At 41.5% G+C, this 14,679-nt stretch overlaps 1 protein-coding gene across 1 annotated transcript in view; it reads right to left on the reverse strand.

Moving 5' to 3' along the window:
- The window catches only part of SORCS1 (sortilin related VPS10 domain containing receptor 1), a 699,625-nt gene that overhangs the window by 121,673 nt on the left and 563,273 nt on the right, over positions 1 to 14,679 (reverse strand). The window contains exon 9 of the mRNA XM_054983089.1: positions 12,252 to 12,431. Within this exon, the coding sequence (XP_054839064.1) occupies positions 12,252 to 12,431 (180 nt within the window). The remainder of the gene's footprint in view (positions 1 to 12,251; positions 12,432 to 14,679) is intronic.

Raw genomic sequence — 14,679 nt, forward strand, 5'->3', positions numbered from 1 at the left:
TTCCTTTATATTTCCAATTCAAATTAAAAGTGGCAAAAGGAATAACAAGTATAAGACCTTCAGAAAATGTACAAAGCTAGTTTACAGATTTGAAAAGGACAATTTGTTTGGCTCAAAATAAAACGGAAAGGGATTCAAGAAGTACCATGAAAAACAACTTTGCTTTGTCAAACAAGCTTGGCTTTTTCCATGTCCTGAAAATCAATAGCACAATATCTACAGCAGCAGGAGACATAATCTGTCATTGTGCCAACCCTTGGTTTTGCAGTGGGATGAGGAGGAGGGAAGGAGGGGACTTTTGTCTTTCAGCAGGGTGTTTCTGGTACCTGCACTCTACACTACTTGCTTGGCAGGGGAGTACAAGAACTGAGACAAAATATCACCCACGGGGTCTTTTTATTCTCAGCAGTTATTGCCTAATTGGCACCCAACAGCAAACTATTTTAGCAGTAAAAAAAAAGTTTCCACTTCCAGTGTTAACCACTAGCTCAAGATGAGAACATAAAAAGAAGCAGAATTAGGATGGCTCCTTTCTTAATACATGTGGTAAGCAGTTGAAAGAAAGGCTGTGGTTTGAAGCCAGAGCTCCAAGTCTGGTGGGCTTCTACTGGTGACCTCACTTGTATTTGGAGGGTGTCCATAACCATGCAATTTTGTCAGGAAGGTAGTAAGAAGCTAACTTTATGTTTTGTTTAAGGAGAAAAGCTATGCAGACACCCCATTGCATTCACTTTTATGCCTTTCTTATGTATAATGTACTGAGGTAACAACCTACAGCCACTCTATATCATATTTTTTAGAGAGTGGGTTAAAAAGAATCCACACAATGAAGCCAGGGGCAGGCGAAGGGGTTTTCTCTACATTGGTACAAAAATCTGAAATCTTTATTCAAAAGGGGGAGGGGGGTCAAAACTCCTATGACAATAGAAAAAATATCTGCAGCTTTCCTAAATTAATGCCTCTGAGCTGTTGTGACACTACATTCTGACACTACATTCTGACACTACATTCTGAGCTGTTGTGATACTACATTCTGAGATTGGTGACAGTAGGGACCTGCTGGATAACTGCAACAATATTGATGAGCCCTTTAAGCCTTGGCTTCTATAAAACAAGAGAGGGGGAAAGCAGGGTGCACCGGCAGGCCAAAACAGACCTAGAAAAGGTCCTGCCACCTTTTGTGTTGTGTCCCTGATGGAGGAAGAACTTGCTGAGGCCAGTCCTGAGGGCAAGCACTAGGCAACTTACTACTGCACACTTTACATGACTTGTCCAGGCCCAGCAGTGCCACCATGCAACTCATTGGGGCAACTTAGTGCTAAGTAGAGATGGGCACAAACCGGGAAAAAAATGAACCATGTCAAATTTCACGAACCACAAACTTTCACGAACTTGCCCCTGGTTCGTGAACCGGCTTGTTTGGTTCATGAAAACGTCACATCCAGGTCAGAAAATCATCACTTCTGGGCCAGTAGAAGTTCACTTCCGTGTCAGCAGAAGGTCTGCAGGAAGTCCATCCCCTGTTGCCTAGGAAACTGATTGACTGGCACCAGGCTGTTTGCAGTGACAAACTAAAAAATGAACCAAACGAACCTGCCTAAAGTTAGTGGCGGTTTGTCAGAAATGGGATCTGACGAACCACTGGTTTGCAAACCATGAACTGGCCTGGTTCGTGCTTAATTTTGGTTCGTATTTCGGTTCGTGCCCATATCTAGTGCTAAGCAGCAGGGCTAGGCAATGTGGCAATCAGCACATGACCCACTCAAGTGATTCATTCAAACAAGTTGGCTAGGCACAGTGGCAGCTTTTAAACAAATTGAAATTACTCAAGTGACTTGGGTGTGGGGCCTATCAGGAGGAAAGATGATATTGTGTGGGGAGGATCCAGAGGAGTTAGCCTGTAGTTAGTCTGCAGTTGCAAATTGGTTAAATTCATGACTTGGTAAAAATTCACGAATTGGTAAAATTCATGACTTTTGCAACTGATTTACATTTATATGACCCTTACACCCCGCACCCTCTCCTCTCTCCCTCACTACTTATATATATATATATGGTCAGTTACTTCATACTCTTCATGCATCTGATGAAGAGAACAGTGGTTCTCGAAAGCTTATGCTACAATAAAGTTGGTTATTCTTAAAGGTGCTACTGGACACTTTACCAATGTGTGGGGAGGGGGACACATAGGAATATGAACTGCCATCCACAAGTCCTTGGAGGTCTCCCCAACTTGTACACTCTGATCATCTCTCCTAGACACAAAAGTTTTAAAATTATGATCAGAATCTCTCCTCTCTTTACACATTTTTTAAGGTGCATTTTTTCTCCAAAGAGCGTGATGTATCCATGTTTCCCCCCTCCCCTTTTATTTTTATCACTATCCTTGGTGGAAGTTTAGTTGAGAAATTGACCAAAGGTCACTCAATGAGATCAATGACTGTGTGGGAATTTGAACTAAGATATCTCTGATCCAAGTTTGATACCCTAAAACATACATTATGTGTTTTCTCCCAAAGGATGAATCAGAAATGCAAAGAAGTTAAACAGATACTGTTATTGTTTAACTGTTATTGATCAAGATGGGTAGCCGTCTTAGACTGTCTAGGCTTCCTGTCTCATTACCAATGCTGATTTTTCCACACCCATCCTATCCAATCATGTCTGCTATTGTCAGTCACCGGCGTTTGTCATTTGGCATCCACTCACCAAGATATAAAGACAGATGGACTCACATTCTAGCTGTATCTGAAGAAGCACTCACAAAAGTTCATACCGTACCACAAATTTTGTAGTCTTATAGGTGCTACTGGACTCTTATTCTTTTCTACCAATACTGTTATGTTAGTGAAGCAGTTTGAGTTTTCTGTGTTGCCTGCTTAAACACTGACCATAATGTTCTGCCTTTAAAAGTAGTCTAATATACAGAAATAATATAAGGGAAGCGCTTCCTTGCATGCAAATGAGTGGAAAAAATTTAGCAGTTCCTTTTCTGTCTTTCAAGCTGCTTTTAAAGGCATATGAAGGTCAATTAAAAGGCAGAAAAATGTGTTATTTGTTCATGCAAAATCCATGGCCTCGTCTCTCTTCAAATAATGATTCATCCTAGGTCATTTAGGGTTTATACATGAAAATACTATGTGTACATTACTGGTATTTTAGTTTGGTGTAGGATTGAGAATTGTCTGTTAGAGAACCTTTACAAAACTAAGGCTCCCAAAGTTCCTTAGGAAGAGAAAATTACAGTTTTATTAAAACACTGTAATGGTAGCTACTTTGTGATGCAGATATGGCCTTATTCTCTCTTCTAGCATTGCCTTTTATTAAGCAGATATGCAAGATGTACAAGTGGATGCAGTAGGTTTGGACCTACACTGGGCATTTCTTGATGCTCAAACAAACTTAAGGAAAACCAACCTCAGGAGGTGCCCACACAAAATGAGTACTTCTAAGTTTTGCCATTGCACATTCTGAGTATGTACATTTTGAAATTCACATTTTATGTAGTTGCAAACAAAGGGAGAGGTTTACATTTAAAGATAAGCAAATGTTCTCTATTTCATGTGTTTTAAATTTCTTTACATTTTTGATGGCTTTGGCTCTTTGATTTTCACTGTTGGTTTTGAATTTTTGTTTGCTTTGTGTATGTAAGTTGAATATGTTCTATGTGCAATTTATATATGTCATGATCTTTACTGATAGAAAATTATATACTTTATAGGAAACAACTGGACACAGAACACAGTTACTCAAAAATCACAAGATCAATTCATTTCAAGGAGAAGAAAAATCCAAACGGCAATTTTCATGATGAAACACAAAGGATGAGAACTTCAAAAAAAAAATCCCTCGATATATTAACTAGTTTTACTATTTGCCTTGGTTGAATTCATTTGGGCCTATTTGGTAATATTTGGAATATTTGCTGCATTCAAAGTATTCAAAATAGGGTTCACATCCCCCTGGTGAAAGCAGGTGATCCCTCGCTCCCACCTTTTGCTCCCCACCACCATTTACCTGGCCAGCGGAGGGGGGTGGGGAAGGTGAGGAACTGACGTCAGAGCAATCCTGTTCTTTGCAGTGGGCAATTTGGGCCCCAAACGAGCCAAATCAGGCCTGTTTGGGGCCTATATAAGCAGGCTGCAAAGTGGGTGCACACTTCCCACCTTGCACAATGATGTCATTTCCTGGAAGTAACATCATTGTGCAGGCACAGGACCACCAAGAATGTCCCTTCCACCCCTGCCAGGAGGGTAAGGGGACCTGTCAACCCTAATTCTTTTTACCAAATCTAAACTTTATAATTTGCTGTTTTGCCAACTTTAGGTTGGGAAATTCCTGAAGATTTGGGGCTAGAGCTTGGGGAGGGCAGAGTTTGGAGAGGAGAGGAACCATAGCTAGATATAATGTTATAGACTCCACCCTCCAAAACAGCCATTTTCTCCAGGGGAACTGATCTCTGTGGTTTAATAAGTATAATTTGGCATATTTGGATTCCAATGGGCTCCTAAATAAAGCAGGCTGAGCTGCCTGGAAATGAAAGTGAACACACATTCATCCAAGGTGGTGGTGGCAGGCAGCTGAGTGTTCCCTGAATGGTATTGTAGGTAGCCATACTTTGCCAAGGGAAGGGGCTGCAGTAAGAACAAAGCCTGTGACTAATGTTTGCTGCAAGAATGGAATCTGAAAACAGGCACAGACAACAGAAAGCACTACGGAATGTCTTTATACCCCGCAATGTCCCCTGAACATTTGCTATCAATGAATACCACAATGTTGAAACCATCTTCTCTGGTTCCCTTTCAAAGTATCTCATCCTATATTTGCTTCTATCTCTACCTCTTTGTTTGTGTAATTACTTAATACTTAGGAATAAGTTTGGGGATTAGTAGATTTATGAATTAGTTTGTACATTAATGGAGAAATTTAATATTTACTTCAGGGAAGTATACTTGGAGAACAGTGAGGTTTGTTAGATAGATATAGATAGATGTTCTGTGCTCCTGCTACATTTTCTAAGTTCTTTGGGGTTGGCAGATGTATTGGGAAAGGCTCATGTTCTGGGGAAAACATTTTAAAAACAAATTGCCATGTTTTTAGTGGGAAACGGCTGCTTTCCATCCCAATAAAGGAATTCTGAATATTCAGAAATTCCATTTTAAAAAATGCTGAATCTAAAGGGTCACACTTCTGAATTCTGAATCTGAATTCTAAATCTTAATGTTGATATACATTTAGGCCCTAAGCAAGCCATACTAGAGTAAATTTGAGTAACAGTGTAAATGTTTGAGTAAATATATAAACTTTTGAGTAATGTATAAATATCTATCAGGATGGAAGTTTAAAAGGAGAGGGACAGATGATTCTTCTTTTATAGCCTCTTCTTTCCCAGTCTGCCCCCAAACTCCATTTGTAACGTTCCTTCCTGTTATTTTGATGACTGTGCTATGCTCCCTCAGTGGGTGATGTTATTAATTAGAGATGGACACAAACTGCAAGACGAACTAAAGTTTGTCACAAAATGGGCCAGTTTGTGCTTCATGAACCAGCAGTCCACGAACTGCAGACCAGTTCGTTTGGTTTGTGTGAAAGCCCAATACCCCTTTCTGTGCCACTGCAAGTGGCATGAAACAGGGCATTTAAACTCCCTATCAGCTGCTTGTCAGGGATCTCCCTGACAAGCAGCTGATCCAAGCCTGTGGGGGTGAAATATCCCTTTCCCTGCTGCTGCGAAGCAGCACAAAAAGGAGCATTTAAAACCCCGGATCAGCTGCTTGTCAGAGGACTCCCTGACAGCAGCCGATCCAAGCTTATTCTAAATAAGGAGTAAATGTATCATACATTACTTACAATAATTTAGCACATTCAAACACTGTTTATATATATATATATATATATATATATATATATATATATATATATATATAAATTGAAATTGGAGATTCCATAAGCTGTATTAGATACCTATGCAGTATGGAACTGAGGGGAAAAACATCTGATACATCGAAGTAAAATTTTACAGTATTCACAGTCAGTATTTGAAATAAAAGGATGAAAGGGGACTTAGCACTACGTGACATTTGTCTTGCTTTTTCTTCAGCACATTTGGTTAGAAAAGAAAGCAAGGGATGCTTTAATGAATAGAATTCTAGGAATATAAAAGGGGATTTGCTAAGAAGGCACATTGTTTTCATCCGTTAATGACATTCCACAAATAAAATAGAAAAAAGTGCACCTAGATCAATTATAGCAAATGTTTTAATAGCAGTTCAGTTGTAAGAGCCCTATAGTGCAAGACTGCTGACCATCCTATATATTACCTTCCCATAGGGTGCTATTCCCATTATACAATCTAAAAATTATATATTACAACATTTAAAGTTAGGATTTGTGTCTAGAGGCACATTAGAGACCAACAGGGTATAAGCTTTCAAGAGTAAAAGCTCCCTGCTTCAGAAACCAAATGTTTAAAGTTAGTAGTGGTTATGTAAACTCTAGAAGCTGAAACATGTTGGCTGAGGACACCACAATAAAAGTTGCTAATTTACATCAAGCCATGAAAATCTTAACTGTGAATAATCCTTGCTTCATAATCAACAACTCATGAGTAGAGGTGGGCACGAACCTAGGAAAAAATGAACCATGTGGTTCATGGTTTGTCCTGTTTCACGAACCATGAACCATGAACTTTCACGAACTTGCCCCAGTTCGCAAACCAGTTCATGGTTTGTGGGATGTAAATACCCCTTTCCATGCTCCTGCAAAGTGGCACAGAAAGGGACATTTCACCCTCGCAGACTTGGCTCAGCTGCTTGTCGGAGTTCTCCCCAACAAGGAGCAGAACGGGTGGGGGTTTAAATGCCCCTTTCGGCGCTGCTTCACAGCAGCAGGGAAAGGGGCATTTCACCCTCGCAGGCTTGGATCAGCTGCTTGTTGGGGAGATCCCCAACAATCAGCTGATCCAGAGGTTTAAATGCCCCTTTCACTGTCTCTTTGCAGCAGCAGGGATAGGGGCATTTCACTCCAGCAGGCTTGGATCAGCTGATTGCTGGGGAGATCCCCTACAGACAGCTGATCAGAGGGTTGAAATGCCCCTTTCCCTGCCTCTTTGGAGCAGCAAGGAAAGGGGCATTTCACTCCAGCAGGCTTGGATCAGCTGATTGCTGGGTAGATCCCCTACAGACAGCTGATCAGAGGGTTGAAATGCCCCTTTCCCTGCCTCTTTGGAGCAGCAAGGAAAGGGGCATTTCACCTCCCCAGGCTTGAATCAGCTGCTTGTCGGGGAGATCCCTGACAAGCAGCTGATCGGAGGGTTTAAATCCCCCTTTCCCTGCCACTTCACAGTGGCACGGAAAGGGGTATTTCATTCCCCCCCCCAGGCTTGGATGGAAGTGTCCTCTACTTACACATCTGCCATAGTGCTCGAGCTCTTATCAGAAGGAAATTGTCACCATGGTTTGAAATGCTAAGGACTATAGACCAGCCAGCCATGTTGTGGCCATGCAGGTAATTATGAAAAATCTCAGATATTAAAATATATGTTATGTTTGTGTGTCATTATATCGATATATCAGTTAGTCAAGCATTATGTCGGTATACCAGTTAGCTAAACAGTTAACCCAGCTTGTCTTTAGAGGAACAAGAACATTGACCAACAGCTAGGTTTGTTGTAACTGGGATTGTGTGTGTATGTTTTTTATCTGCCACTATGCTTTTTTCCCACCCATATAGGCTCTGATTAGTCACCTCTCTCTTCTTAATTCATCTATGGATTTTCCTCCTATCTGTCTTTTCTCTCCATTTATCCCTAAGTGCTCATCATTCATAGCAATCCTACTGGGAGTCTCGCACTGGATGGCTTTCAGCTCACTCCCAGCCAGAACAATCAGATTGAACGGAATGCTTTGTGCCAGCCTTGGTGTCAGCCAATATTCTTTCTATCTAGGCAATCAGCAGATACGACATGACTGGTCTGATCACATCAATTTCAATCCAGACTGCTATGAACTGTCAGCCTAATAATACAGAAGCCTTTCATTCAACTGCTCCCCCTTCTCTTGGGATGTATGACACCTTTACATAATGCAGTGAAGCCACTCCTCAACCTGATGGTAATAGGAGGCAACAGCCTTTTCAACAGCCTGCCAAAGTGCTACAGGGATTAATAGTTTTTTTTTCCAAAGAAATCTTTCTCTGTGAAATCAGGAAATGGCATGCCCATTCCTCCACAATCTGTCTGCTTTTAAACAGCAGACATTCAGGATTTCTGCAGGTTGTCTCAAGGTGCTTGGCAGTCAGAGATAGTCAAAGTCAAGCATCAAAGTCAAACTCAATCCACTAAGTGGCTTCAGGTGGACAGCACAGGAAATTCTCTTGAGGAAGCATTTCTAAACCCCAATGATATTTTTCTGTTTAGCCAGGTTGGTCAATTAGCTATCTATGGGCTGTACGGTAGGCTGATACAATTTTATCTGGCCTTCAGTGACCCTACCAAATTGTGGTAAAAGGTTTACCCTAAGATCCAGAGGAGTTAGCTGTGTTAGTCTGTAGTTGCAAAATAGTAAAGAGTCCAGTAGCACCTTTAAGACTAACTAACTTTATTGTAGCATAAGCTTTCGAGAACCACAGTTCTCTTCGTCACAGTTTACTGGTTTACCCTAAGGTTCACTTGAAAAGAAAAGGGCATTTTCATCGTCTACAAGATGGCAAAAGTCTATATTTCAATATTACATTTCTTTTTTAGTTTTGTATGAAATGTTCCAGTTATCCCAGAATGCATGCTACATGTAAGTGAAAACAGTTTGGCCTAGATGGTTCTGTTGTTGTTGTTGTTGTTGTTGTTATTGTTATTAGTGTTATTACAATCCTCCTACCTTCCATCCACCATAGAATTCAAAGAAGACATACAGATGATTATCAGTTGACATAGGAACTGACTAGATCTGTAACTACTAGAGGCGGGCACGAACCAAAAAAAAAGGGCCAAAATTTGACACAGACTAGCCCAGTTCGGCATTTGTGAACAGCCAGGTTGTGGGACATGCATTTTTCACAGATATGATGACTTTTGGGCTGGTCTGTTGGTCCGTTGGTCCATGAAATCAGACATCCCAGCACTGAGCAATTAATTTCCTAGGAAACGGAGGGGACATCTGCAGATCTTCTCTGGCTGTCAAACAGAGAGCTCCTGTTCTCTATGAGAGCAGGAGTAACACCCCCCGCACACACACACACATCTCAGGCAAGTGGTTTCAGTTTCCAGCGGGCAGTAAGAGGCAGGCAGGAGAAACTGCAGGGTGGATTTTTCAGTCATAGACAGAGGTATTTGAAGCTTTTGCTTGAGATTCTGGCTGCTTCTGTTCCACAGCCAGGCTCAAGGGCTAAGCCTGTGAGGACTCACAGAATACTTTTATAAATTATACTTTCTAACAGGATCATTATTATTTAGAGCACTTGTCCCAGCTGGAAAGGTGCATGGGTGGGTCACGGCTCTGGACCACCCCCTGTCCTTGCCAAGTGCGAATGCACCCTCCCCACAAAGGAAATTTTAACATCCTTCCATGTTACTTGAATGGCTCCTTGCTAATGGGGGGGGGGAATTAGCGGCTAGGAGTAAGGCTATGCAAGAGGGGTAACTGCAGGATAACTTCACCAATTTTTACGGGATCCCCTCCTCAAGGTAGCAGATGAAGCATGATGCTTTTAAGTTAAAGAGCATTTTTTATTCAAAGAGGAAAACAAACATACACACAAGAGACAATTAAAAATAGTTGGCACACACACACACACACACACACACACAGAGTCCTAGGAAGCTAGCCAGAAACTGGAATAGAGTGAGGGATGGAGAAATATATTTACCTATCCAGAAGAGTAGAGTAGAGCACAGAGGAAGAGAGCTTCAAACGTCCCACGTTCTTGGCCAGGGAAGAGGGCTGAGGGCCAAGCTGCACATGACGAAAGACACTTGCCTGGCAAGTGGATTGAGTGGAGGGCAAGTGAACAGGGAGAGATACACTTGCCATTCAAGTGTCATTTGTCACTTGTAGCTTGGCCCTCAGAGAGAGAGACACTCTGAGAACACTACCCTGGGTGAGCATGTACAATTTGAATGGGGCAAAGCTCTGATTTTTTATAGAGCAAAATGTGTCCTGAGGTTGGGGAGCCCCCACAGCCATTCAAACAAAGACCGTAAAAGTCATCTCCTGGGAATTACAAAAGTTTGATTACTCCTGCTGGGGTGTGTGAAAGGAAATGCAAAGTCTTCCCTGCTGCCTCACAAAGGAGCATTTTGCTAATAAATCTGCCTGGAGCTGAGCTGATGAATTTAGATATGAAAATGCATGTTCCCAGAGACAAATTATAAACTTATCAGTGCTGACTGATTGCTTCTCTATCTTAGGGGTGGGAATTTAATCACAGAAGGAGGGCCTCAAAATGTGCTAAGTGGGATGACTCAACGATACCCTTTCTTGTCACAATCTCACACCCACAGCTGGGAAGGCCTCCAGTCCTTGGCATTAGCATGACATTACATTCATGCCTTGATCTCCCAGGCGGGACTCAGCAACGCTCTTGCTCAGCCAGTTAGAATTCCCCCTGATGCAGATCAGACTGCATTAATTCAGGGCTCTGTGATTTTATATCACAGGACTATATTAAATATGGCAGAGGCTGGGGCTGACTTCTTACATCCCCGTGGGTCCTCCCGTCCCCTAGTCCACCAGTGCATGCTGCCTTTTGGCTGCATCCCAGCAGAGGGACTCGTTGTCTACAACTGGGTTTGTAACAGGAGGATCTGATCCCCTCCTTTTGGAATACCTTGCCACTGGACCATGAGGATCTATGGTTTTGAAGCACATTTTTGTGCCATGGTGATGCAATGAAGTGGTAAGTGCATGGTTTTTTGGGTGCAATTTGTGGCAATAGATGTGATATGGGATTGTGTGATGGTCCATGAAACGCAACTGATCACGTAGGGGAAAACATTTTTTTCTGGGTTTTTCCTGTGTTTTTTTCCCGGTCCGTACCAACCTCTAGTGACTACTTGTCTTCAGCTAAGTAGGAGAGTGATTTTTCATATTATTCAGCTGTTTGGTAGTGTCTCTGACCCTTTACATTTTAAAAGATTGTTATTTTCTATGGCAAGTTGGCAACATCTGGCCTCCAAAATCAATTCTGGAGCCAGCTTCCTCTCTCACTCCCTCTTGACTTCTGGTATCCAGAAACCCAAAACACAGGAAGTACATTTTTATTACTTCCAGAATTTCAGGATTGTTTGGGATCATTTTGGATATTCCTGAGCTGACTCAAAACAGCTAATTCTGGACTCAGGTAAGTCCAAATGCACACCCCTAAAGTAAAGTTATGTCTTCCAAACATACCATGGGACCACAGAATTTGACCATCATGGGCATGTTAGCTTATCTGGTAATATACACTTCTAGGCCCAGACTGTTCATTGGAGACTACAGCAGCCCCCAAGTGTACATGTTGTAAATCTCTGATACAAAGGATGTCTCTAGATATATTCCTGCCCCAGCCCACCTCCACAAAAGCCAGGGCAGCAGCTTCTGAACCACTTCAAACACACTACAACCATTAAAATTCATGGAGACTGAATAATTTCCTCTTATATTGCTATATGGTATAAATACACAGCACTTTAAAATTCTATTAAAATTCTATCAAAATAGCTCATTCCATCAACGTTGTCCAAAGAAATAAAAGTAGAGAGTGCTTCTAAAGATTCTCAGGCTCATGCATTGATGATCATTCCGAGAGAGAAGATGTGCAGAAAGTCTTCAAAACAATTCTCTGTGCAATCCTATGCAGAGTTACACCGTTATAAGACTATTGACTTCAGTGGATTTACAAGGGTATAACTCTGTTTAGGATTGCACTGAAAAGCAATTGATTTCAATAGGTTAAAATTAGAATTAGTTTCCATGGGATTACACTGTGTTTTCCACAGCAGTCCTCTCTAGGCACTTACATAATATTTGATCAGTCTTGGAGACTGTAAACTGAGACAATTGGTAAGGTTAAGCTATTTTGAGGATTGTAAATCAAAATCAACATCTTGGAATGGCCAGGTATAATAAAGTCCTGGTGTCTCCACTCCTCAGAAAGAAGGCACATTGTGCACCTGGAGAAACTTTCAGCTACAGGTGAAGGACAGTCCTCTAGGACAGTCCATTAGCTAGGAACTTTCTTGTGTATATATGAGAATGGTTGCTATTGTCACATACCTCATAGAGGTCTATCATCACATTGCCCTCCAGGTCGTGGCTGCTCTTGACATTTTCCAAAGCCAGAGTGAAGTAGATTCCTCGGGTATCAGAGATGTAAAGATTGTATGTATCATTCTGGTTCCACTCCTGAACTGCAGCAAACACCTGATTCTCATCGGTGCTGATAACGTGCATGTCCTGGGGGAAGAGTACAAACAAACATCACTCTCAGGCATCTTCTCTATCTCCATTCCAAGGGCAGGTCAGGGTAATCTGGAAGAAAAGCAGAGATTCATTAAGGAGTCTAATCAGAAACCAAAGCCAATCTACTTGCAAGTGCACGTGCATATTTTACACATTCTCTCCTCTGCAAATATATGCAGTGTAAGAATGGACTGAGGACTTGTTAAGTGAATGATTATACTAGTAATGGCATTGTACAATAGCAGTGGAAGATGGGTATGTTCGCTACAGGAAATAGAGAATATTTGTTCTTTTCTTGTTCTTTATCAGCATGAGACAATTCTAGAATCAGGAATCATTGGGCATTGTGGATATGAGAGAAGGGGCCATTGCAAAACTTAGCTTATCATTTTTATGTTACTTGACCATCCTTCTAGAGGTTCAAGGGGCCCCCTTATATGCACTGTATCACCTGAGACCTGGATATGGAAGGAAAGGAATTAATGTATCATTAGTGGTAAATAAATGGTGTATGGTCTCCCTGTTCCAGCACAAATAGAAAAATCCTATGCAGAGTGACTCCAGTCCCCGTCCATTGATTTTAAGACTAGAGTGACTGTGCATACAATTGCATTGTTTATGAACAACTATGAAAAATGGGGTTGCACTAACCTGTAACCATTTTTCATCAAGTTCTTCTGTGGAGGCACACATTGGAACTGTGCATGTGTGGGCCAGCCACTCAGACAATTTTTTTTAGTTTAATTAAAGCTCTGTTGGGGCAACTTCTCCCTGACCACATCAGAGCCCATTTTCCTGCTTAAACAGTCAAGTACTGTGAGGGAGAAGTGACTGCTTCTCCTGAGACACGACAAGCTCAGACTGGAGACTTCACACCAGAGAGTTCACAGTGGGACAGGAGGAAGGGAATATGTGCCTGCACAGAAGACCTCGATGAAAAATGGTTTCAGGTAAGTGCAATCTTGTTTTCATTCTTCTGTGTAGTTCCTCATTGGGAGAGTACCAAGGTACACACAAAGGAGGTGGGGTGAACCACATATATAACTTTACAAACAAGAATGCAACAAGATTTAAAGTATTTGCAATACTCCTCCCACCCTCTATCAGGATTTTAAAGACTCCTATCTTTTTCCACACTATATGTCTGATGAAGGGAGCTTTGCTCACACCTCAAAATCTCTAAGGTCCTATTGGACCAGAATCTTACTGTTCTACTACAGACCAACACAGCTACCCACCTGAAACTAGCTTGTATATAAGCAACTCTCAGTGCTCACTCATGGCTAGAATCCAGTACTCTGCTCAAGATATTGCCTCTAGCTATAGATATTGAGCTAGCTATATGAATTACTTGAAGGTTGACATTGTTGAGAATTGCCCAATTCCAGATGGCAGTGGCCTCTGAACAAAGGGTCAGGGAGGCAGTGCCCGTTTCTTGAGGTAATACATTGCCATGGTGTTGTCTGCTTGCACCTGCTCTTCTCTACCCTGGAGCATAGCTGCAAAGGATACAATAGCATAATATATGGCTCTTAATTCTAAAACATTAATGTGCAGAGCTCTTTCATAAGGTGACTATCTGCTTTGTATGGTCATCTCACCATAGTGTGCACCTCCAACCTTTTAGTGATGCATGAATAATATAACTAATTTCCTGCTCAGTCTCTGTATCAGGCATCTGACGAAGAGAACTTGATTCTCAAAAGCTTATGCTACAATAAAATTGGTTAGTCTTAAAGGTGCTACTGGACTCTTATTGATTTTGCTACCACAGACTAATACGGCTAACTCCTCTGCATCTAATTTCCTGCTGTGCAGAACCAAAAGAAATGTCCTTGAATAAGCTGGCATCACATGCCCACCATGCTAGTGATTTTATTACTCTGTGAGAAATTAAGAATCCATAGTTTGGTGAGTGAAGGGATACTTTAAACAATCTCACAAACCAGTTTTGTAGGGGATGCATATATAATCTAGTGAAGGAGATCACAGAAGATACAGATGACATTAAACCCAGTAACCTTTGAATACATTTCGTAAAGGCTAACAGTATAAATTTGATTGACTTAGTGTGGCCTTCCCAATCCAGGAGCATAAAATTGTGGGTTACAGTTTAAGAGGGTATCAGACTTTTTCACGTTGATAACCAGACCCAGGTCTTTGCATGTTTTGGATACCATCTCAACATGTTTTGTATTTGGTCTTCAGATCTGTGGATGGCATGTCCAATTCAAGTGCTTGT

Source organism: Eublepharis macularius, chromosome 6, assembly GCF_028583425.1.
Source record: "Eublepharis macularius isolate TG4126 chromosome 6, MPM_Emac_v1.0, whole genome shotgun sequence".
In the NCBI taxonomy this organism is placed as follows: domain Eukaryota; kingdom Metazoa; phylum Chordata; class Lepidosauria; order Squamata; family Eublepharidae; genus Eublepharis; species Eublepharis macularius.